The sequence below is a fragment of the Bison bison genome, unplaced genomic scaffold, assembly GCF_000754665.1.
Source record: "Bison bison bison isolate TAMUID 2011002044 unplaced genomic scaffold, Bison_UMD1.0 scf7180017864056, whole genome shotgun sequence".
In the NCBI taxonomy this organism is placed as follows: domain Eukaryota; kingdom Metazoa; phylum Chordata; class Mammalia; order Artiodactyla; family Bovidae; genus Bison; species Bison bison.
Genome location: NW_011494628.1, coordinates 1,640,056 through 1,665,995, shown reverse-complemented (window position 1 = coordinate 1,665,995; position 25,940 = coordinate 1,640,056). Strand labels below are relative to the sequence as shown.

The following is a 25,940-nucleotide window of genomic DNA, read 5'->3' as shown; positions in this document are numbered from 1 at the left end:
ATGGTTTGCCATTGAGCCTGGACTTCCCCGATATCTCCTGGGCAGGCTTCTCACCTACATGTTCAGAGCTTATCGTGCCCACCCGCAAACCTGAGTTCCCTATGTTCCTCTTTTCCTTATTGTAACTTAGTTTACTAACCATTCATTCGTTCATTTCACAAACACTTAGTGAGCAGTGAGTAGCCGTCAACATGCTATGTGCTGTGGGTGCAAAGAACATTTGGTCCAGTGGTGCACACACCAACCTCTGAGTTAGGCAGTGCAGCCCAGCCCAGGGGCTGCGTGCAACTGGCTCAGGTGCTTGTGGAGACGCTCCTTATCCTTCCTGTACCTCAGTGTCTTCATCTGTACACTAGGAAAGACTGCACACTGTCGGGGTCCAGCCTCAGCTGGATCCAGGGGTTCCCTCGGGAGGACGGCGTCGGCGATTAAAAGGATAGATAGAGATAAGGAAAGAATTTTGCAGTTAAGAAAATAGAGGAGAGAAGAGAGGCTGATATTCCTTGGTTTACTTAGAAAGCCAGTAAAGCCCCAGCACGGGACTTGCTCTGTTCACGTAGGCCGCAGGCACCCTCTCGAATCGCGGAAGGTGCCCCACCCTGGGCACCTTCTCGAGTGGGTCTTGGAAGCCCAGGCAGGAAAGTGAACGCAGAGGGCCCCTGCACTCCAGGGGATATCAGCCTGAAAAGGAAAAGGAAAGAGAAAGAACGACATGGGGAGACCAAGCTTCAGTGAGCAAGGCCCGCACTTAATTTTCCAAAGTAGTTTTTATACCTTAAGTTGTGCATAGAGGATAATGGGGGAAGAGGTAGAGTCATGCAGGGTCAGTAGTCCTTGATCCTTATCGAAGCCAGGCTTTCTTTCTACAAACTTATCATATGCAAACGTTTTAGGTGATTTACATCATCTTCTGGCCAGGAGGCCTGTTAAACATTTTATGACCCTTTCTTCAGAAAACTTATTTTTCTCTAAAGGCGATTATTCTAAAGTCAGGTGCCACCTCCGAAAGCATTAGATAAAGTTGCATTCCCATAGGGCAAAAGTGTGGTGGGCTATAACAAGAAAAGAATTAACTCAAGGGTCCAAGGTTACAAACATTAAAGCTACTACTTACATTTCTATACACTAACTATATTAATCAATACACTCCCAGGGACACAGTAGGTAAGGGATATGGAAACTTGGCAGCAAACATTAGCTCAACAAATAAATCCTCTACTAGTTCTATTCTAACAATTTTAACTCTCTGAGAAGCTCTGCATTGTTATAATATCTTAAGCTTCCCGTGCCTCTCATGGTTGGGAGGCTGTGAATCTGAACAAACCTGTCAGACAAGCTAGAAAGTCATCAGAGGGGTTTGAATTGAAACACTCCTATTATGCCCAGGAGACTTATTAACTAGAGTTTTAAGTTGATTTTCTTACAGAAAAAGGTGGTCGGGGATAGCCCCCCGTTAATGTCGGAAGAGTTGGTGAAAGTCGTAAAATAGTAAAACAGACAGATTTTGGTTTTGGGGTAGACGCTCAGGCAGGTCCAGTGAGGGGGCCCCCTCAAGCTCTGACTCGCCTTGCCCATCAGAGTTCTCCCACATGACCTTGTCATGGGTGGGGACTCCCGTGCTGGCTCCCGACAGCACACACAAGCCACTAAAATGTGTATGCAAGGAAGGAAGGAAGGGCAAGGGGAAGGAGGGAGGGGCGGGGGGCAAGGAAGGAGGCAGGAAAGGAGGGGTAGACAGGAGCGGGGAGAAAGGATTGGCACTCAGCTCATCTGTGAGGATTATTAAATGAGGTGCAGGCACTTAACACCGTGCCTGGCACATGGCAGTATCTATAAACACCACCTCTCATCTCACGGAGCTCGCCGTGGAGTGAGACAACAGGAACACAGTGGAGATAATACTAATAGCTGACACTTATTGAGTGCTTGTAATGGACCAGGCACTGTTTGCCAAGATTGACACGTCTGGGCTCCCTTCATGCTCAGCACTGTGTAAGTTAGGTTCTGGTATTACGACCCTGACTCTGTAGACCAGGTGGCAGGCATGAAAGGGCTAAGTTACTTGCCCAGGGTCACACAAGGATAGGTGGGTAGCAGGGCACTTTGGCTCCAGTCCCTACACACCCACCGCCTCAGACAGTTGCGAGCAGATACAGTAACAGCAGTGTAAACATGCTATTATGGGGGATTTTGCAGCCCAGTGAGGTAGCAGGGGGTCTGAGGAGCTGTCCTGGGGAAGGAGGACTCCTGCCGTCAGGAATTCCAGGATGCCCATGAGGAGCTGGCCAGGGGCAGAGGAGGACGCAAAGGGCATCAAAAGAGGGGACCACACAAGCCCAGCTCCATGTCGCTGGAGCAGGGCTGGGAGGTGCGGCAGTGCACACCATGCTAGGGGCTTGGACTTTATCCTCTAAGCAATGGGGAGTCACCGAGAGGCAGTGCAGTTGGAGTTGCACTTTACAAAGATGGCTCTGAGTTAAACTGATGTGAGGAGCAGATGATCACTGAGGAGGGAGGTCAGTCCTGGGCTACCCTGGGATAGTGGCCACGGGTGGGGCAGATCCACAGTATATTTGGAAAAGGTAATTGGAAAAAAAGTGTAGTACTTGTTGAATGAAAAGGTTGAAGAAGGAAGAGGAGATGAGAAAGACCTCTGACTTGGAGGCTGGGAAGCCTGGTTGTACCATCTCCTGGGCAGGAAAGGCAGGAAGAAACTTTGGCATGATGTTCTCAGGAGCAAGAAGCTTCCTGTGTCCCAAAGGCTGGGAGTTTGTTATATCCCTTTTTTAGAACTTTTTTTTAGCAGTTAAAAAAAAAAGTAACTCTATGGAAAAGGAAAATAGTGCAATAAATCACCTAGGTCCAACATTCCTTCAACAGTTGTTGAATTTACCATATCTTCTTCCTAAATGTGTAATATATAGTTATATAGCACTTTAAGTTACAGATGTCATTAAATTTACCCTTAAACATTTTGGCCTGTATTACCAAAAAATATTTAGCTGAACAATCACAATACCATTGTTATACTTCAAAAAATTAATAATTGTCTAGTATCATCTAATTGTGAATCTATATTAAAGTTCCCCAGCAACTCCCAGAATGGCTTTATAGTTTTTCTTGGGAAATGGAATTCAAGTAACGACCCCGTGTTTGCATGTTTTAAGTCTCTTCAAATCTGCGACAGTCTTCCCCACATTGTTTGTGACATTGACTTGTTGAAGAAACCAGGCCACACGTCTGATAGGTGGCCTAAGAGTCTGGATTTGTCTGCTGCTTTCATCCCCATGTTATTTAACTCTTATTTCCTGCTCTCTGCATTTCTAGTAAACTGGAAGAAGGTGCTAAAACCTCACCCAGATTCGAGTTTAACGTTTTAACGAGCATACGTCACCTGATGATGCCCTGTCTCCTTTGGCTTCCCATTGGTGTCGAGTTTGGTTTCAAAATAGTGTTGTATTCTCATGCTACTAAACAAGAATTTACTGATTACAGGTCTGGGATAGGGAGTGAAGAAAGTGAGCTTTGTTCTGGAAAGCACAGAAGTACCCTGATACTAATGGTAATGCCAAATGAACAGTAGCCAATTGAAGGGCCCCCAGTGATTAAATCTGGGACACTGTGAGCATCAAAAAGAATGACTGGGATTGATTAAAACACACTGAATATATAAATTATCAGTACTCCATCAAAATACTCAAAAAATAAAAAACTCTGGGGCACTTTAAAATTCAAGAGTGGCTCAGAGACTGACTGCTGAGGCAGTTTCTCTGACTGAGGTCTCAGTCTGATCCACAGCTCTGCCTCAAATCAGGACACTGTAACCTTGACTTAACCTTGGACCCTTAACCCAGCTAATCCTCACCTATGTCTGGAACAATTGATAAAGATAATGGGAATTGAAACTAGATATATCCATCACCCCACCACCACCACCACCACCACCGTCCTGCAAATCACTTAAGTTTTATCAAAAGTAGCATACCAAAAAAAAAAAAAAATCACATTCTCATTTTAAAGTAAAATTTATTACATCTTCTAGAACTTCCTGAGTCCTGCCCAGTTCTTGCCACTATTAAAACAGCAACAAAGAAAAAATATACTTTGCTAGTAAATATTCTGGTGCTTCTGCCCTCCTCCATTATTTTTCTGAAGTTTGCATCTGTAACAGTTTCTTCCTTAATATTTAGAAGAATGAGACTTAATTTCCTTTTTATGAACAACCAAAAAACACCAAACACAATTATACTCCAAAACTTAAAGAAAATAAACATTTGTTCATTAAAGTTCCCATGTACTAAATAATTTTTTTCCTCTCACACATTAATATAGTAAGTTAACATCTAATCCATGCTGCAGAAGTCGCTAAATGAAACAGGAAAACATCACAGAGATGAAGAAAACAATGTTTGTAAAAATATATGCAGGAAGACAATTCAAAAAGGGACTTTATTTTTTTTTGAGGAAAATAAGTATCATGTCAGGTGAAGACTATTGAAACGAGGTTCTTTTTGAATATTAACAGAATACTAGTTCTCCCCTCTCTTTACCAACAATTTAAGAGCCTTATTTGGGGGCCCTGCTTTCCTCCCTTTTGTTGTACACACCTTTTGTTGAGAAAGCTGCCCAGCAATTTTTATAGATTCTTTTAAGAACAGTATCATATAGTTTAACACAGAATACAGCCTTAAAGCCGCTGTCACACCTCCTCCCGTAACTAGACAGGCTTCTCCTTTTTTTGGTCTTGTACTACAATAAATTTGACAGTTGATCCCATTGAACAGTGATCTTGGGGCAGGAGTTTTTAAAACACACTTCACAAAAAATAGAGTTTACATTCATTTCCAAGTCTGTGATCAAGAAACCATTGTCTTTTGGTTTCAATACTGGTTCGAGGTTTGAATACTTCTACTGTGTACACATCAAATATTGTATTCAGATATTAAACATTAGACATTTTCCTGACTCTGCAGACAGAAACAGAGCAGGGATGTCAGGCAAGACATGGAGTGGAGTTTGATAGACTTGAGCCTTGTCTCTACCATCTGCGGCAAGGGAAGAGATTTCAGCCGGGGTTTCAAAAAGGTGTGGAAGAGGCTTTCTCAAAACTTCTCTTATTGGCATAAACCATGCTTTTCTGCACAAATACTCAATTCTAAGAGGAAAAAACAGAATAAAAATTTGGATGATCTTCTGTTGCGTGATTCAAGGATCAGCTGTGTACACTTTTCATAGTCATTGTGGAGATTCTGAAGCAGTCAAGGAATTGTCATTTCACTTTTCACTACAAGTTCTTTCCACACCGAAGCGTTCTTCTTGGGAAGTTAAACTTCAGCGCTGTGTGCCCCCAGGACACCGAGTCTGGTTTGGGCACCCATGATGATTCCCTGCTGGCAGGAAACTGGCTAGTTGATGTGGAAGGTTACTGCACAGTATTTTAAGCACCCAGCAAGTTGGCTATTTAAGTAAATCCTAAATGCCACTTGCCAATACATTCTCAGTTAAGAATTCATTATCATTTTCAAAATTAGCCCTCAACAAAATTCAACTTGCCCATAGAGGTGTAACTTTTGCGAACTACAAAAGTCACTGGGCTGACTCAGCACTTCCTCAGGGCCCACTGGGCTCCCTCCCATAGCCAGTCTGCACCAGACCCACTTCCCTTGTCCTGACCTCTCATCGCTAACTTGTTAAACATCTTAAACAGCCAGGCTTAGGCTTTGTCAGTTATGCAGAGGGGAAGCCAAGAGGCAGCACTAGCATATGGTAAATAAACCTTGGGGGAGAAAACTTTGTGTGTTTTCTCAGTACTTTCAGAGGCAGAGGTAAGCCACGATTCTTCTGGCTCTGTAATCAACAGAGCTGTGTTAATTGACCACTAATGTATAACCTCCAGGCCAGTAGAATTAAGCTCTTGATTTCTTCTGCCTGCTCACCAATGTTCATGGCTGTGACTCAGCTTCCAGGTAGCACTGGAGCAGGAGAGCCTTCTTTCTCAACCATCTCTTTCATGTCGGAGACTGTTTCCAGGGAGTTCTACTGGTTTTTAGCCAGTGTAGCAGGTGATTAAAGGCATCTTTACACATAGCTTCCTACCCTTGCTGTTGCAGGGACTTGCAGAGAACATTCCTTTAAAAAGCCCACCTAGAAAATGGCTTTTCTTTTGAGACCAGCTTCCTTGGCAAGAAGCTGAATTCAATAAATTGGATACCCAAAATGAGCTCCCCCCCACCCCAAATTCCTGTTATTACACGGATTTCACAGAACTGTCTAGTCCCTCTTTGGTGCTCATAGGAGCCTCCTCGGTGCTTATCAAAGAAAGTTTGGGGGAAAGTTCCCAGAATGCAGCACGGACTCAATCATCTCTTTGTAAAGACTTCATTGGACTCCCTCTTCAAATGTGTTTTAGCATAAGACTGGGGGACATTCTTATTTCTGTCAATTTCAACCTTTTTATCTTTAGTTATTCTGTCTTCTATTTCCTACAACCTCCTCTGGACAACCTCCCTTGGCAACTCCATTACTTCACAGAGAAGGTCTCTCTGGCCAGTTGACTGTTGCACGTAGCCCTGTGGCTCTCGTGTCCATCAGGCATGCTATTGCTGAAACCCAGCTCAGTGCAGTGTTCCAGACAGGCTTTACTTTTTTACCAGTCTCCATCACCATCGTCATGCTTCTGCCTGTTTCTTTTGTGTTTCTTTTCCCCAGTGAACTGAAACTCCCCTAGCCTCTTAGAATTCTGCCAGGGCAGCTCCATGCAGTCTGACCCACAGCTACAAGAATGCTTCCTCCCCTCTGCACCAGGAGGCACAAAGGCAGAAGTGAGGCTGCCCCCAACTCTGGCCCCCTCCCCTCAAGTCTGTGAGGTGCAGCCCCAGTGATGTCTAGACCTAACCCTAAAATGTATTCATTTGATTAGAATCCCCAGTGCTGTGTTCTCCCACACATGGGGTTGTCTCCCAATTACATAAGAATATTGGATAAGATACTGCCTCTCATAGCTTCCAGAACTCACTCAAATGCATATTTAGCCATATGGAGTAGCCAACATACCAGATCCTAGTTTAGGGTAATTATTGTTATCTGCTATCCACTGCCATCAAAATGTTCCACTCAGAGAATTGGCATTGAATATGGATAATATGGTAGAAGACAGTTACTTTTCATTCATCTGTGCATAAGAGAACCATTTGACAGAGCTTTTTAAATTACAAACAGATTCCCTGTTCCCAACCCTAGCAGGTGTATAATTTGGGAATGACTAGCTGGCTTTAGGAACCACCAGCAAAGGAACACATCTCCATCCACATCTTTAGTGCTGGATAATTATTGGAGTGTTTATGCTGTTTCCCTTTATTTTTTTCCTCGCACACAGACCTCTCAACTCCGTGGAAGTAAGAGGTTGCACTGGCTTTCCTCAGTGAGGTTAAAAGCAGAAGTGGCCTGAAGTCAAGGCTTCTTCCTGTTGTTTGCGATCACTGGAGAAGTGTCATTAGATACTCCAGGGTGAAGGCGATGGGACAGAGTCATGCAGTGGGATCCCTACCAGACGAAGAAAGGGGCTCAAGTCATAGATCCTGCCTTGGTGGGGAGCTGCACAGAACAGCATGGCACGTCTCTGGGAAGGTGACTGGGTAACACAGGGCCTTAGCGAGGAGAGGCTATAGGTATATATGTCGGCAGGCCCTGTCCCAGACCCTGGGACTCCAGCCTTGATAAAGGCTTGTGCCCTGGGAGAGCAACAGCGAACAGTATTGTGTAGTGTCATCAAGGTTTTCTCAGAGAGGCAAAACTAATTAGACATAAATACATGTGGATTTATTCAAGGGACTTGGCTTACATACTCATGGTGGTTCAGTAAGTAGTCTCTGCAAAGTTGTCTCCATGTCTATTGCTGTAGAGTCCAGAGCTCCAAGCTGGTGGTCAGGAAGGAAGGTCATGAGTAGGCTGGAACCCCACGGGCACAAGGACTAGCTCACCCACGTTGGGTTTTGTTGCCTCTGACCTAGGTAACGAGTATCCTGCAGAGGCCAAGGTCCTTCATCAAGGACAGCTTACCAGTTTCCAGGATAGGGAAGGGGTGGGGAGGTGGGCGGGAGAGCAGTTGCAGATCACATTGCTGCTTCAGGCCAGAAAGATGGATCAACAGATTGGAAAGTGTGTGTGTGTTACAAAATGGCTGCCCCCTTCTGTCCTCCAACTGTGGAGAGAATCTCCTCAGAGCTGAGCTGACAGGAAGCATGGGGAAAGGAGGATTCCGGGAAATGTAGTTCAGCATGGCCAAAAGGGCACAAGCAGAGCTCTGGCAGAAGCAACAGAGAGACTCTGGATATTGCAAGGAACCAGTGTGGACAGAGACAAGGCCAGCCCCAAGCATTCTATTTATTCTGTGTAAGGGGGATTCTCCAGACAAGAAAATTAGAGTGGGTAGCCTATCCCTCCTCCAGGGGATCTTGACCCAGGAATTGAACTGGGGTCTTCTGCACTGCAGGCAGATTCTTTACCAGCTGAGCTACCAGGGAAGCCCCAGAATCTGTTTATTCTCAGCCAAAAAAAAAAAAAGTACCTGCTTGAATGATCAGTTGCCATAGCAAAAGGTTACCAACTCAGGTCTCTGCAAGGGCCATGCAGGTGATATCAATGGATGAATCTGCCATGGTGTAGAAATACACAGCTCCATATGTGCAGCCAATTTATTTGCTCAGACTCTCCATTTTCTCAAAAGAAGCTAAAAATCCATGTTTTATGCTACATCCCCCTATTTTTAAATGTTGGCAACTTCCTCGGTTTTCTGTTAACACTGCGTAGGTTAAACAAAGCAAGTCTGCTCGTTGCTCCCGGGTCTTGGACATCCACTGTGCGCTCTCTGCTCCACGGCCTTCGCCCATGGCCACGGGGCAGATAGCCTTGTAATTCACCACAGTCATCCCATTGAGGGCTCCAACCCATGCACACGCCATCCTCCTGCTGAGCTTTAGTGGGCACAGAGATTCCTGCCACCCCCCCGCCCAGCCCAGCATTTCCTTTCAAAACATTTTGAAAGCGCTTCTTTAAAGGTGCCAAGTTTGTTTATTCCTATGGAATCTGAGTGACAGGAAGCAGCTCACTCCAGCACTGTTTCCCAGAGTCACCCCCATGAACCCATGAACAAGAGGCAGGATTCCTCTGAGGGTTCTCTACTTAGTTCACATGCCCGGGGCTCCCTCTTGGGCAGTTTCTCGAGCATTCTTCTTCTGTTTTGAGAGCTATCCTAAGGGACTCGGAACCACCTAATTCCCCACCAGCTCCTGCTCCATGCTCTCAGTCCCTCAGCCCAGAGGCACGTGCCTGTCCCTCTTGGCTGTCCCTCCTAGGTCTCCATTTGCTGTGGGTACCCCCAGCCCCTCCAGTCCCTCGGTCACAAAAGCTGGAACCGTGTCTGTTCTTGTTCACTGCTACTAACTGATCTTAGCAGGACTTGTCCAACACAAAACCCTTAGGTAGGTGCCAGTAATCCAGAAAACTCTCTTAGAATGGACTTGCCCTATGAATGAACACACTCTTAGACATATTATCACTTTGTGTAGCTGACCAGCCGATCTCTGTGAAACCTCTCAGATGTCTTAATTCCTGGGACACCACACAGACCTCATGGCTTCTCAGGGAGCTGGCTCCTCCCTTTCTGGCTTGATTGATCCCCCAGTTGCCCCTGGGGGCGGGGGGCTCCAGGCAATGGGGGCTCCTTCCTCTCTGCTCCCATTGAGCCCCCTCCCATGGCAGCTGAGGGAACTTCACAGACTGGGCTCAGCCCAGTGTGCACGTGAGCTTGGAGGCAGCTGAGCTAACCCAAGCCCCAGGTCTCTCCACAGCCAGCTTCCCCAAGCCCGTTGGCTTCCTGACGTGCTCTGGGAATTCCCAACAGGGTTGGTTGTTTTGTTTTTTAAATTAATTTTTAGTCTCCTTTTGAGAAGTATCTTTTAAGTCAGATATTGTGTGGCTCATACCCTGGGAATATCCATTCTAAAGAAAAATAAGTCAACTGAAATAATCGTTGAATGGGCTGCATTTGGGAGAGACGACTAGGGGGACCACGAGTCATGAATCCAGAAGGGTAGGAAGGTGTTGGAAGTTAGTGAGCAGCCACAGTCCTCTCAGGAACCTCTGCCAGATCATCGGGCTGTGCCATGGCTGGGTCACCTGCTGCTGCTGCTGCTGCTACTAAGTCACTTCAGTCGTGTCCAACTCCTTGTGACCCCATAGACGGCAGCCCACCAGGCTCTGCCATCCCTGGGATTCTCCAGGCAAGAACACTGGAGTGGGTTGCCATTTCCTTCTCCAATGCCTGAAAGTGAAAAGTGAAAGTGAAGTCGCTCAGTCTTGACCCCATGGACTGCAGCCCACCAGGCTCCTCCGTCCATGGGATTTTCCAGGCAAGAGTACTGGAGTGGGGTGCCATTCACATGACAGTTCAGGTCTGCGAGGAGTCTTCCTTACAGATCCAGTCTCTGATGGGGGTGTGCCCAGAGGAAAGCACTGAATCCCGTCTGTTCTGTGTGTGTCTATTCTGCATGTGTGATTGTTTTGATGACCCATGATGGAAGCGGTATAGGGAACCCAGACTGGAAATAAAACTTGGTAGAACATTCAGAACCTGACATAAAAAACTTGTCAGTCACAGAGGAGAAAGGAGATGTGAAAAGATTCGAGACAGTAAGTTTGGAAAAGCCGGCAGTCAGGGAGCAGAGAGGAGAAAAAAGAACCAAAACATTTTACAGAGGAGGAGACAGGAGAAGAAAAGCAAAGACACTGTGTGATTAATAACAGTGACAGCAGCTAACATTCAGTGGGCTTTCACGCCGTTTACTCGTTGCGTTCATTCAGTGAGCAGCAGCACATTATCTTATGGAATTCTCAAGTGAAGCCCCCAAGTGAGTGAGCCAAGTGAAACCCAAGACATGCCCAGGGTCACATGCTAGTAAGTGGTGGTAGAGTTGGAGGATGGAACAGCCCACCTCTTGGGCGTGGGGAGAGATGCAGGAGGAGCTTTGGGAAAAAGAGTGTGGTTGACAGTGTCCAATACCACAGGAGCACAAGTAAAATGAGAGCTGGAAAGTATTTTGGGTCTGGCAGTTAAAATTTCTGGCAAGTGCACCACAGAAACACAAACCAGATTATTGGTAAAAAGGCTATGATTAGATGGAAGCAATTTGAAAGTATTTGGTTATGTAACATTTATTTGAGAAGTTTGACCACAAAAGAAACTGAACTTTCTGAAAGTACCTTGGTTAAACCCTTAATCTCTGTGTACTAGTCAAGGCCAGTGTTACTAGTCAGGACACACTATTTTAACAGTTAACCCCAAATCTCAATGGCTTAAAACCATAGACATTTTATTTCTTGCTCTCATTGGAGTCCAATGAGGAGGTAGAGCAGGAAATTTCTGCTCTGCATGATCATGGCGGGGACCTGGGCTCCTCCTCACCCGCAGCTCATCCGTCCTCCAGACCTCAGAATCTTCTGCTGAATCTGTGACTCCTTAGTCAAAGAAAGAGCTTTTGAGTGGAAGGTGGGGAGAGGGAGGAGGAGTAAGGGCGAGGCTAGGAGGTTGTGTCCATCACTGCGATCCACAAGGGTGTCTGCCTGGCTCTCACATGACCCCCCTCTGACCAGAGGGCTGTCTGGGAAATGGGGTCAGGTGTGCACCCAGAAAAGCAAACAGTGCGGCTTGAGCCTACCTCTCTATGTCCCTCAGCTCTTTGTGCTTCCTGTGCTAACTGGGTACATGGGGGATTGGGCAGTTTGATATGCTGTGCGAGCCTGGTTTCTTTTCCACGTTGGTCTCAAAAATGAACTTGAAGTCCAGTCTTGGTGTACACCACCATTCTTCCTGGCTTCATCTCTCCCAACTGGCCCAAAGTTGGCCTCAGCTGTGGGGTGCTGGGCTTCTGCTTTCCAGAAGGTTGGTGGGCTCAAGGTGGCCCTGAAACAAGACTGTGGAATCAAGGCAGACACAAAGCAAGAGACACTCCCACACCCTCTGATGCAGCAATCCGCATCAGCCATGCAGAGAAGACTCTCCCACGGTGAAGGGCAATGGGAGGAGACCTGGCAGGGGCACGTGGAGCCCTGGGGAAATGTGCCCCTCCTCAATTCGAGCTGAGGGTCCATGCATAAGCACGTGGGGCCCTTGTTGTCACATCTTCATATTTTTCAAGAGAAGTCAGAAATCTGATTTTTATTTGAAGACTCAGAATTAAAAAGAAAAAAAAAAATGGCTTAAACAAAATGTCTGTGAGCCAAGCTCTAGCAGCAGGCTAATCACTGCTGTCTCTGGTTTAGATTCTGGAATGTGACCCTAGCAATCCAGCCTCCTCACCGTGATGCCCCTTGGAGAGCAGAGGAGTCAGGCTCTGGCTGCCTGAAGAGGAGGTAGGGGTTTGCCGATAAACTTAATCTTGAAACAAGCTGCCAGATGCTGCAGGAGGCCCCCAGAGTGCCAGGAACAGGCCTACCCCTTGTAGGCCAGTACAGTCTGGAGCCTTCCAATGTTAGGCTGGAGACTGAGTGTGAAGAATCACTTCCTTCAGGAGCAGGGTGCTGGGGTCCAGCCCCAGCAGGATCCAGGGATACCTTCAGGATGATGGCGTCAGCGAGAGAGAAAGAGTTAAAAGTAAAGGGGAGAGAAAGATGCTTGATCTTCCTTGGTTTACACAGAAAGCCAATAAAGCTCCTGACATGGAACTTGCTCTGTTCACGGAGGCCTCAGGTGCCCTCTTGGTGGGGTGAGGACACAGGATGCCCTCTCCCTGGTGAAGACACAGGGCGCCTTCCCGATCAGGTCTTAGAAGCCCAGGCAAAAAAAAGTGAACTCAGAGGGCCCCTGTGCTCCAAGGAGTCATCCTGAAAGAAAAAGAAAGAAAGAGAGAAAAAGAAAGAAAGAAAGAATGACACGGGGAGACCAAGCTTTGGTGAGCAAGGCCTGCAACTTTATTTTTAAAAGGAACTTTTATATCCTCAGTTGTACATAGAGGATAATAGGGGGGTGCGGAGTCATGCAAGGTCAGCAGTCCTTGACCCTTATTGAGACCAGGCTTTCTTTCTGCAAACCTATCGTATGCAAAAGGCTTTAGGTGATTTACATCATCTTCTGGCCAGGAGGCCTGTTAACATTTTTTCCTCTGATAAAGGTTGATCAACCAGAAAAGTTTTTTTCTACAAAGGTGATTTTTCTAAAGTTTGGCGCCACTCCCCGAAAGCACTGGATAAAGTTGCATTCCTATAGGGCAAAGGTGTGGGGTGTAACAAGGAAGGAATTTATTACCTCGAGGGTCTAAAGTTGTTAACATCAAGGCTACTACCTATTTTTCCTGTATACCAACTATATTAATTAATATACGCACAAGGACACAATGGGTAAGGGATATGGAAACTTGGCAGCAAGCATTGGCTCAACAATGAAATCCTCCACCAGTTCTATTCTAATAATTTTTAACTCCCTGAGAAGCTCTATACTGTTAGAATATCTTAAGCTTCCCGTGCCTCTCGTGGTTGGGAGGCTGTAAACAATCACATGCATAGTTGTAAGAGTGCGGATAAACCTGTCAGGCAAGTTAGAAAGCCATCTGAGAGGTTTGAATTGAAACACTCCTATTATGCCCAGGAGACTTATTAACTAGAGCTCTAAGTTGATTTCCTTCAGAGAAAGGTGATCAGGGATAGCCCCCTGTTAATGTCAGAAGAGTTGGTGAAAGGCATGATATAATAAACAGTAGACAGACAGATTCTGGTTTTGGGGTAGATGCTCGAGCAGGTCCAGGGGAGTCCCTCAAGTCCTGATCTGCCTTTGCCTGTCAGGTCCTCTCTGCATGACCTTTGTCATGGGTGGGATCTCTCGTGGTGGCTCCCGGCAGCAGGGGGTGGGAGCTTACCTCTCTTTACCTCCTGGGTCCTGGCATTGCTATTGCCAATGCCCACATCTGGGTCCTACCACATCCCACTTCAGTCTGTGCAACAAGAGTGACCGAGCCTTTATGGACTCAGCAACTGTTCTGCTTAGACAAGCTGAGCTATGCATAAACTAGTTACAGAAAGCCACTGATGATCTACTCCCGTGTGGTGTCTGTTGCCTCACTGGTACCCAGGCTCACATGTTTGACTGTCCTCCCACCAACTTAAACTTCAGTTGAAAAAAAGTCTTCTGATCAGATCTGAGAGGGGGTTCACCAACATGGAAAAGAGCAAGGCTAGAAATAACACTAGTATTGAATCAGAATTAGATGTATTGGTGTCAGCTCCAGAATGGTTGATACATACATGTACAGATAGATATAGAAACAGTTACAGGTGTTGTGGGTATGTGGATGTTTTTATCTATGTCTGTATCTGTGTACAGGTGTGTATTTTCATCTCCGTCTGCTGGCCAGGCCTAGAAGCAATGGAAACCCAGTAGCAATGAGCACACTTGAGTGCTCAGATCAGACTTGTCTTCTAAATGTCCTCCTTCACAAAAAGAACCAGAGCTCCTCAGAGAAATAGCTGATCCCATCAGTGGATTAGGAAGAGTACAATTTTTTTTTTCTTTTTTGCCAGAAAATGCAAAAAGGTTCCAAGAATTATAAGAACAAAATGACTAAGAGCCAGCCTGAAGGGGGCCCCCACAGGCCAAATCTAGAAATATTTGAGCGTCTGAATTAAAATGGGCAGTGCTGTCCAGCAGCTGTGAGACCCACTTACAGTGCGGCCAGTACCCTGGTAGAGAATTTGAGGCCAATGTTGAACATGAAATATGTAAAGTGGGCACAGAAGGACTTCAGCCACACAAACAATAGTGCTGTCAGTGAAAGAGCCATTGGGCAGAGCCAGTCTCTCCAACAAGGAAATCTGCCCCGAAGGTGTCCAGTCGTCCCCACTCCCCATGCTGGCGCGGCTCGGGTTGGCAGACAGCCACTTGCTCTCGGGCTTTTTGATACTACAGGGCAAGATAATTATGGCAAATTACCACCTCCCAACCAGTCCACAGATACACACCTCATCTGGCTTTCAGGGCTTTCTGTATCATTTGATGATCAGAAGAGTGGGCCCTTGAAACACCCCTTGCCCAAAGACTCCTTTCTCACTTATGGCAACTGACATTGACCTCTCTGATGGTTCCCTAATACTGAGACCCTATTGGAGGATGAACAAAAGCCTGTGACCCTTGTTGCTGTTGTTGTTCAGTCACTCAGTCATGTCCGACTCTTTGTGACCCCATAGACTGTAGCATGCTAAGCTTCCCTGTCCATCACCATCTCCCGGAGCTTGCTCAAGCTCATGTCCATTGAGTTAGTGATGCCATCCAACCATCTCATCCTTTGTCGTCCCCTTCTCTGCTTTCAATCTTTCCCAGCATCAGGGTCTTTTCAAATGAGTCAGTTCTTTGCATCAGGTGGCCCAAGTATTGGAGCGTCAGGTTCAGCATCAGTTCTTCCAGTGAATATTCAAGGTTGATTTTCTTTAGGGTCTTTAGGATTGTCACCCTTGAGACACCCTGTAAAGCAGACGTGACCTGAGGGCTGTGGCGTGTGGGGACTATTTTATACTCCTACAGAAGGGCCTGAAGAGAATGTTTGACAAAACACTGCTTAGGAGCCAGTCTGCAGCCTCCAGAACAGAAGGGCCATGGGCGTGCACTGCGGTCAGCATCCTCCAGAGCCTTTCTGCACCAGTAACGCTGCTCGCCACCAAATGCAATGTTGAAATCAAACCAGAGACCAAAACTTAACATTTGGTCTTGCAGTTAGGACAAATGCCCTGTCCCCACCCATGTGTACTCTTGTGAGACGCAGCCTGTGGGTGGGGGCTCCCTCCCCTCCTAGCTCCGGTTAAATACTAGTTAATGTTGAGTCACTGTGCATCGTCAGAAAAATGATCAAGTACCATTTGGGGTTCTGGTTAATTTCAGACAGTCTTGTTTTAAAAGGAAGCCCTGTGGCAGCGGAGGAGAGCATTCTTGTTTGGAGGTAGGGAGGCATACATCCCAGAATACATAGTGGTAAGGGGGAACTTGGGTGAAAGGGCTGTTTTGTTTTTGCAGCTTCTCAGTAGGTTTGAAACCGTTAAAAGGAAAAAAAGACCAGAAAAAAGTAAAGAAAAATCCTGAGAGTAGTTGCCTTCTAAATGCTGGGAACGTGCCTGCTTTTTCAATGTCTGGTTAAATTTTGTTGCACTTTCCAGATATTCTTCAGTAGGAGACAAAGCAGTTTCTAATTGAGGGCCATGGTAACCAGTGTCTACGCACTGGTCACGACGTTGACTTTGCAGTGCTACAGAAGACTCCCCTAGGCACCTTGTACCCCACCACCAGCAGTTTCCATTGTGCCAGTTTCTGTCAGATATTTTTACTAGTTCTTGAATTTCATGTAAATGGAACTACATGGTTCTCTTTTGTGTCTGGTGTCTTTTGCTCAACCTGTGAGAGCATCATATATGTTACATCTACCAATACTTTGCTCCTTTTAATTGCTGTAAAGTACTCCATATGTGAATATATGGGAATTTTCTTGGTGGGAATTTCGGTTTTTTTCCCTTCCTGGCTTGAAGCTGTTAAAGTATAAAACTTAAATAAACTCCCTCGAACATGCATTTTGCGGAAGAGCCTTGTTGAGACATAGTGTAGACCAGGGATCAGCACACAGTTTTTCTGTAAAGAACCAGATAAATACTTCAGGCTCTGCAAGTCATAAATGGAATTTCATTTAAAAAGCAGGTGGCAGGCTGGATTTGGCACATGGGCTGTCATTTGTGGAACCCTGGCGCAGATGCTTGGTTTGTTAGTAAAAACTGCCGAAAGGTTTTCCAAAGTGGCTGCTCTTTTAAAACTCTTAAGCAATACTTCCCAAGAATTCAGTGTTTGCTTCACATCCTCGTCCATGCTCAGAATTGGCGGTCTTACTCCTTTTAGCCTTGTAGGCATGTAGCATGTCTCGTTGTGGCTTTCCCTTGTGATGGCATGATATGAGTGATGCTGAGCACCGAAAATGTGTGTTTATGAGCCCCTGGAATTCCTGCCAAGGGGTGGTTCAAGTGCTGTGGACGTGCTGGGTGGGTGGTGTTTGTGTCAGGCACATGTAGGCGGCACCCTGGCTGTGAATCTGTAGCACGTGTTACTGCAGAGCAGCACTGCCGCACACCCGGTGACACAGCACAACACGTGCTCCCCGCCTGAGGGTTCACATGGGCCAGGAGTCTGGCCTTGGCTCCCCCGGGCCTTCCCTCCAGGGCCTCACACAAGGTTACAGTCGAGGTGCTGGTCGGGGCTGTGGGTTCATCGGGGTTCATCTGCGGAAGGACATGCATCCAGGCTCAGGGTTGTCAGCTGTGCCCGGTCCACCTGGGCTGTCGGCTGGCCTGCGGGCCTCAGCCTCTTGCCGCTGCCGCCTGTAGCCTGCTCTTCCCTCCTTTCCAGAAGACTTGTTTCCTTTAGCCAGCCAGGGAGTGTGTCTCCTCGCAGGCTCACGGAGCACGCTCACACACATCCCAGGTTACAACCCCCACCCCCTCCACCTCACACACAACTCCAGGGAAGATAGCCCAAGGGTGTGATCCTGAATCCCAAGAATCAGGGGTTAGAGGGACCATTTTTAGAGTCTGCCTGCCAGAGTCCTGGTCCGAAGTGTGGATTGATCACGTAGCTCGTCTTCAAGTCTGTAACTTACCTCATCCTTTTCTTTGATAGAAAAAACGGCTTTATTCAAACGAAACCAAACTTGTCCATTCTTTATTTTATGGACAGTTTTTCTTATGATCTGTTCACCACTGGGTTGTCCACCTGAGGTTACAAAGAGTCTTCTGTTCTTCCTTCCAGACCAGGGCTTATCGGCCTTGGTGGTACTGATCACGTTTTGGGTGCGACGGTTCCTTGTTTTGGGGGCTCTCCTGTGATTGTAGCGTATTTGGCAGCATCCATGGCCTCCAGATGTCTGGAGTGCCTCTTCACCATTGTGACGGCCAGCAACCCCCCCAACTGTCTCCCCCAGCTGAGGACCATTGTTCCTTTGTGTTTTCAGTTTAAGCTTTGTATGCTGTCATCCACCAGAATCTATGTGGCTGCTTCATATCGTTCCACAGAGAGACCCGATTTCTCTGCATAATTTCCCTCATGAATTGTACTTACTGCTTTTGTCTTAAAGTGCCCACATATGTGTGCACCCATTTTTGGATTGCATCCCATTCAGTTTGTCTAATTTATATCCTTCTGCCAATAACTTTTTATGAGTTTTTTTGCTGAGTCCTGAAATCTGGTCATGTAAATCTTCAGACTTTGTTTCAAGATTGATCTGACCATGCTAGGTTAGCTACATTTCCATGTATATTTAGAAATCAGCGTGTCAACTTTTACACACGAAAAAATCTGAGATTCTGATTGGAACTGAATCTGTAGATAAATGTGAGATTGTTGTAGTCCTAATAATATTGAATATTTCAGTATATGAAATGATAAATCTCTATTTAGTTCCTTTTAAATATCTCTCAGCACATTTTATGGCTTCCAGTGTAGAGGTCTTACAACTATTTCATTAAATTTATTTCTAGGGAGGTGATATTTTTTATATTATTGTAAACATTATTTTTCTAATTTTATTTTCTGACTGCTGCTGGTGTGTAGAAATGCAGTTAATTTTTATGTCAACCTTATATCTGGTGATCTTGATAAATTCATTAGATATGGTACTTATTAAGTGTCTTTGGATTTTCTCTGAATACAGTCATTTCATCTCCAAATATACTTTTACTTTTCTATTTCCATTCTTTGTGCAGTTCCATCTTCCTTGTGGTCTTGTGCTGTGTGGAATCTCCTAAACAGTGTTGAATAGGGAGTCAAAACTCTAGTCTTTTCCCTAAGCTTAGGGGGGAAATAATTCGATTTGGTGACATTAGTCTGATAACTGCATTTTCTATAGACACCCTTTTTATATTGAGGAATTTGCCTTCTATTTCTAGTTTTCTGAGGGTTTTCACTGATTTTTTGTGTGCTTGTACTGTAAAACACAAAGAGTTTATTAAAAATTGCAACAACAAGGATGGATTTGTCTGTTTCTCTTCTAGGTCATTCAATTTTTGCTTTAAGTATTTTGAAGCTATATTATTCAATGCAATCATTTAAAATGGTTATGTCTTCCCGTTAAATTTTCCCTTTTATGCTTATGAAATGTTTGCCTTTAATAGTATTTTCGCCTCAAATGTCCTCCATTGCTATTAATTTTGCAAACAAGGTATTTTTTTTTGAGCGCCACTTGGCATGTGGGCTCTCAACCAGGAACTGAACCTGCACCCCCTCTGAGAAAGCGCTGGGTCCTAACCACTGGACAACCAGGGAAGCCCCATAGGTCAGTGTGTGCATTGCCTATTTTTTCCATCCTTTTATTTTCAACTTATAAGGGCTTTTTTTTATATTTTAAAGTGTGTTTCTTTTAGACAGTATAAAGTTGAATGTTACTGTTTAACCCAGTATAAAATTCATTCTTAAAATGAAAGTTTTTAGTCAGTTTCTATTTTTAAGGTAATTCCTGATATTGTTGGATTTGTGTGGTTTTACTTAGTTCCTATCAGTCACGTCTGTTTGTTCATATGTTCTTCCTTTTTCTGATTATTTTGATTAAGTGTTTTAACATTCCATTATCCCTCCTCTGCTAGGTGTTTAGCTTTTCTTCTGCTTTTCGTGATTACTCTAGCAATTACCATCTGCATTCTTGATTTATCTACGTCGCTCATAAACTTTACCTCTTCATGAGTAGAATGGTAAACAAGTACAGCTAAATTTACTCCCTTCTGCCCTTTGCACTTGGGTTGTCATAGATTGGATCTAAATCCCACAGGTCCTTGTTATTGTTGGTTTAAATGGTCAACGCCCTTATATATCCAGCCATGAATTTATCCTTTCCAAGGCTCCTCCTTCCTTTCTGCAGTTCTTTTCCTTCACAGATTGTTCCTTTCAGCTAGAAGACCTCTGTTTAGTACTTGTTAACTCTAGGTCTGCTGGAAATGAATTGTCTAGATTTTGTCTTCAGATATCTATTTTTCTATTTGACTATATTCCTTTCTAATTGATAGCGTCCCCAGAATTAAGAACATGAGAGCCTTTAGCACCTTAAACATATTCAATTGCCATGTGGATCCCATCCTGGAGTTTCTGTTAAAAAGTTTATCAATCTGCTTGTTGTTCCTTTGAAGTTAATGTGTCTTTTAGTTCCTCTGGCTACTTTAAAGATTGCCCCCTTTACTTAGTTTTCCTTGTTAGTTTTCAGGATTTGGCTTGTGATATATCTCAGTTTGACCTACATTTTTCTTGCTTGGGATGCACTGAGATTCTTAAATCTGTGGATTGAGATCTTTTGTCAGGTTTAGAAAATTCAAATACTGCATTCACCCCATTTCCTGTCTCCTTTAGGACTTCAGCCACATACGTGATTTGACAATGTTCTTCACAAGTTTTTTTATGTTGGTTTTTATTTTAAATTCCATTGTCTCTGTGTGCTTATTTAAAAGTTTGGGTAATTTCATTGACCCAAGTTTTAGTTCAGTACTTGTGTCTTCTCATTCGGTTCAGTCGCTCAGTTCCGACTGTTTGGTTCAGTCGCTCAGTCATGTCCGACTCTGAGGCCCCACAGGCTGCAGCATGCCAGGCTTCCCTTTCCATCACCAGCTCCCGGAGCTTACTCAAATTCATGTCCATTGAGTTGGTGATGCCATATTAAATTTGCCCAGTAAGTTCTTTACATTTTTCAGAGTTTAGAGTATCCACTGGGATAGATAAACAGATTCCATTTCCCTGTTGAAGTTCTCCCAAGATCTTGTCATCAGTTTTGTTCACCTTCTGTCCCTGTTTTCTTTAGCATGATTATAGTCATAAAATCTTGTCTGTTAAATATAATATCTGGGTCATCAGTTTATCCTGTTTTTTTTTTTCTCATGATTGTCCCCCTTTTCCCCCCAAGTATTATAATTATTTTTTTTACTTGCCAGAAACTGTGTGTGTAAAAGTTGTGTAAAGACTGAAGTAAGTGTTCTTTCCCCCCAGAGAGGATTTGCTCTTTCCTGTGTCAGGCAGCCAGGGTAAGATAAAATGCCGATCAGTATGATGGAGCCAGCAGTGGCACTGGGGAAAGGCTGTAGATTTTGTTACAGTCAATTCACCTCTGGTTCAGATGTCTCAAGGGCGAGAGGTGTGCTTGGTTTATCCTGCACTTCTCTCTTCAGCATGATCTTGGCATCTGTGCTCCTTCAGAGTGCAAGGAACTTTGTTCTCCTTACAAGCTCAGCTTGCACCTCCCTTACCACCAAAGTACTCATTAAAGCTGCCATGACAAGAAATCAGCAGGAAAAAAGTGTCTTTGCCTTAGGAATGCTCCAGAATTGGCTTTCACACCAGTCCTCAAAAGCTCTGTTTCTCTTTATTCTTTCATAGTTCCTGTGCAATATTGAGTCCAGTTTTGAGCCCATGCACACACTTGTCAAATACCTAAAGTAGGAAGAGAGCTACAGATCTGCATTCAGAGTGGAAAGGAGATCTTTCTACTCTGGCATTCAGTTCCTCTGCTGCTGCTGCTGCTGCTGCTAAGTTGCTTCAGTCGTGTCCGACTCTGTGTGACCTCATAGACGGCAGCCCACCAGGCTTCCCCGTCCCTGGGATTCTCCTGGCAAGAACACTGGAGTGGGTTGCCATTTCCTTCTCCAATGCATGAAAGTGAAAAGTGAAAGTGAAGTTGCTCAGTCGTGTCCGACTCCTAGCAACTAGACCTATTTTATTCCCAGTAGCCGATGTTCTTTTTAAAACGTGTTCTGTTGCAGTTCATTCAGTTTCTTCTGTTGTGGTGGGGATAATGACCTGCCACTGCTTTCTGTATCTTAGCTACAGGCAAGTCAAAAATGCACAAGTTTTATAATTGGAGAAAAGGAAGTAATTCTCAATTAGAATTATTTACAGAAAACTTCCAAGATATCATGTACAAATATCACTCCATACATTTTAGCATTAACAGTTGATTTTGTGAAAAGCACCATCTCTAAACACAAATTAATTTCTTCCAGTCATGGCTCACTCAGCATCTATATTAGGTTAAAAAACTAAATAGCTACTTTCTAAGCCTACTTTAACAATTAGTAGAGGCCACTGGGCACAGTTCTGACATGTCCTCCCTTTTTTCAGCCTCGAATGAAGGATGATTTCTGAGTTTGCAGCAGTCACTTTTGTTCATGAGGCACAATCAGGAGAACAAAAGCCAACATGCTGAGGATGACAAGGTGAAAATGTATAAAGAGAATGAGTCCCTGTTTTTCAGCTGCTAAAGCAAAGCCAGAATCTGCCTACTTTTAAGAGAAAAATAAATTCTTATTAAGATTCTGTGACTTTAATTTTCCTATCACTTGTAACCCAATGTATTACTAGTACTTAAGTTCCATTTCAGTTACTCAAATGAAACATGATATGTAATAGCCTAATTTCAAATAAATTATACAGTAATGAATGACTGATACTTCTAAGTAGAATTATTTTCCTTATTCCCTGTAGGAATATAAGTTTTCCTCACCTGGATACTGAAAGCAAAAGGCTTGCTATAGTCTGGAAGTTAGGGTTGAGGCCTTCACGAGAGAGAAGGCAGCTGCTTTTCGCAGGGGTTCAAGGGCCCGCTGGGAGGCCTATGTAAGCAGTTGACTTCCTCAATCTGATTGTCCTAATGTTTTACAAGTCCACTGTTAAAACCAGTCTTTGGAATTAGGGGATTATCCAGAAGTAGTCCTGATTAAATATCTTAGCTAGAAGCTATGATGTTAATAACCATCGTTGTGGGTTTATGTATCAGGGTGCTAACTGAAGGCAAGCCTCTGAAGGACTGAGACGACAAGGGGAGAATTTGAAGATCTGCTGAGAGGGATCTGGAAGTTGGTTTTGGAAGGGGGTGAACATCCCCTAGGAAACCAAGGCCACGATAACAAAATACCACAAAATGCCAGGTGGCCCCAGCAACAGGAATTTATCTGCTCACAGTTCTGGAGGCCAGAAGTCCAAGATCAAGGTGCCAGAAAATTCAATTTCTGGTGGGCCTCTCTACCAGGCTTGTAGACAGCCGCCTCATGACTATGTCCTCACGTGGCCTCTTCTTGGTGCCCGTTACTGGGGGTAGCGTGCACTAGCTGTCTTATGTTTCTTTATGAACGAAGGATACTAATTCTTTGGGATCAGGGCCCCATCCTAATGACTTCATCTCACCTCAATCACCTCCTTAGAGGTCCCATCTCCAAAACCAGCAACACTGGGGTTTAGGACTTCAGGTATGGACAGTGGGGAGATGCAGACCTTCAGTCCATAATACCAGGAAACAGAAAGAGGCATTGAATGTTGCAGGGAAGAGCAAGAGAACATCAGACGCCACATGGCGTGAAAGAGTGAGTGGTCACTGGCCTGGGGACCAGGGTTGTGGCCCTACCATGAGCTCACTGTGTGACAAGCTGTGGCTCAGCCACTTTGCCTATCTCCAGTTACAACAAAGAGAGTGAATTTTGTCTCCATGGTCAAAGATGCAGTGAGCCAGACCTGAAAAGAGGCAGTGTAGCCCTTGGATAAGGGAAGCAGCATCCTGTGGCTGGTTCCAGGCCCCAGGACCCAGTGAATGGAGTGCCCTCCATGAAAGATGGCCCTCCCTGATGACCCCTGGTACCTGTTGGGGCCCACCATGTCATCCGCACTGGGTGTCCCAAGCCCAGGCTGTGGCCTTCATGGGTCCAGTCCGCATCTCCCCTCTCTCAGGAGCACACTCCAGCCCTCTGCTCCCTGTGTGGGGTAGACCAGAAGTCCTCTGGGGCTCCAGAAGTCAGGCTAATAGAGTCAGCCCCTGGCTCTGGAGTGGCACCCAGTCCCAGAAGGACAGGTTGGAGAGCAGGGTGCTCCCGCTGACTGGCACAGCAATTCTTTCACAGGATCACATGAGGTCGGGCCACCAAAATCGGGCTGAGACACTGATGGGTGGTGAGTGACACTCACATAGTACACAAGACAAAGGATCTTCACATGCACTAATGGGAAGATAATCAATAAGTCCTTCTTTTCTACCCATTATTCTACCCATTATTCATGGACATGGGTCCATGAATTTTGTAATGCATTTTTGATCAAGTTGTTTATATACAGACAGGTGCTCTGCAAAAATATTTTCCAACAGCCACATACCCTAGGGGTAGCCCTAGAAAGAGGGCTCCCTATTTTACATTTTGTCTGAAACTGGTTAAGAGAGGAGAGGAGTCAAAGTGGAAAAGAATTGATGATGGACAGGTTGCTGGAAGGGAAATCTTGGCAGCTAGAATATTGCTGAGTCAGAAGGAAACAGAAGAGCATGTGAATAAACCTTTATACATCCTTGTTTCTTTTAGATAACTATGAGAGAAGTAGATGAATCTCCAAACCTAACATTAATTAACGACTGAGTGTTGAGCCTTCAGCACTGGTGCCACGTCTACTCTCGGGCTAACTTACTCATTGCTCTGCAAACAGTTCGCTAATAACCCTGATCTTGACAATTGAACTATAGACTAGGCTGCTTAGGTCTGGGTTTTGTTTTTGTTTTCCAGAAACAATTATTTTAATCAGCATGTTTCACACAGCAGTAATATCCATACTCCTGAGGCACACGTGTCATAGCTGCTTACTTAGAGGGGCTTTCTTTAGATGGGAAAAAGCAGGCTTATTCATTTTTCAAAATTATTATTCATGTTTTTTTAATCTGGAACATCTGATGTCACAGAGGTGGCCAACTTATTATTTACAGATGAGGAAAATGAGGGCGGGCTCTGGAGCCCTATGAATTTTTTCTGGTCATATAGTGGCTCTTTCACTTACAAACTGTGTAACGTAAGCCAGTCACCTAACTTACTTGGACCATCAGTTTCCTAACCTTTTCTTTGGAGGGCCAGCCAAAAATATTGATCAATTTACTAGTGGATCTTCATCTGCTGTTATTGTAGAAGCTCTTTTTTTTTTTAATTTTAAAAAAAAAATTTTATTTTAATTGGAGGCTAATTACAATATTGTAGTGGTTTTGCCATACATTGACATGAATCAGCCATGGGTGTACACATGTTCCCCATCCTGAACCTCCCTCCCACCTCCCTCCCCATCCCATCCCTCTGGGTCATCCCAGTGCACCAGCCCTGAGCACCCTGTCTCATGCATCAAACCTGGACTGGCGATCTGTTTCACATATGATAATATACATGTTTCAATGCTATTCTCCCAGATTATCCCACCCTCGCTGTCTCCCACAAAATACAAAAGACTGGTCTATACATCTATGTCTCTTTTGCTGTCTTGCATACAGGGTTATCATTACCATCTTTCTAAATTCCATATATATACATTAGTATACTGTATTGGTGTTTTTCTTTCTGGCTTACTTAACTCTATATAATAGGCTCCAATTTCATCCACCTCATTAGAACTGATTCAAATGTATTCTTTTTAATGGCAGAGTAATAGTCCATTGTGTATATGTACCACAGCTTTTTTATCCATTCATCTGTGGATGGACATCTAGGTTGCTTCCATGTCCTGGCTATTATAAACAGTGCTATGATGGATATTGGGGTACACATGTCTCTTCGTGTCAATTTTGGTTTCCTCCGTGTGTATGCCCAGCAGTGGGATTGCTGGGTCATATGGCAGTTCTACTTCTTAATTGTGTTTAGACCTGGCGACTATCTGGCCACAGCCTCTGGGGCGGCCTCTAGGCGTGGGCTGGGCGGGGGCAGCAGGGGGCTAGGATTGCACCGGCCACCACCGCCCGCCTGGCCATGGCCGTCCCCAGGGAGTTCGGGGAGCACGGGTCCCACGGCGGTGCGACGCGGTGGCAGCGGCGGTGAAGCACGGCTCAGGTGGCAGAGGGGGCGGCCACAGGCACCGCTGCCGCCGCCTCCATGGAGGTTTACCCCAGGTC

General features: G+C 45.0%; 1 protein-coding gene across 1 annotated transcript in view; it reads right to left on the bottom strand.

The window, feature by feature from the left end:
- LOC104985673 (E3 ubiquitin-protein ligase RNF146-B-like) overlaps positions 1 to 23,389 on the bottom strand; it is a 51,046-nt gene extending 27,657 nt beyond the window's left edge. Inside the window, exons 1-2 of the mRNA XM_010835940.1 lie at positions 23,225 to 23,389; positions 17,125 to 17,295 (exon numbers count right to left, since the gene is read on the bottom strand). Coding sequence (XP_010834242.1) covers positions 17,125 to 17,295; positions 23,225 to 23,389 — 336 coding nt within the window. The remainder of the gene's footprint in view (positions 1 to 17,124; positions 17,296 to 23,224) is intronic.
- Positions 23,390 to 25,940: the final 2,551 nt, after the last annotated feature.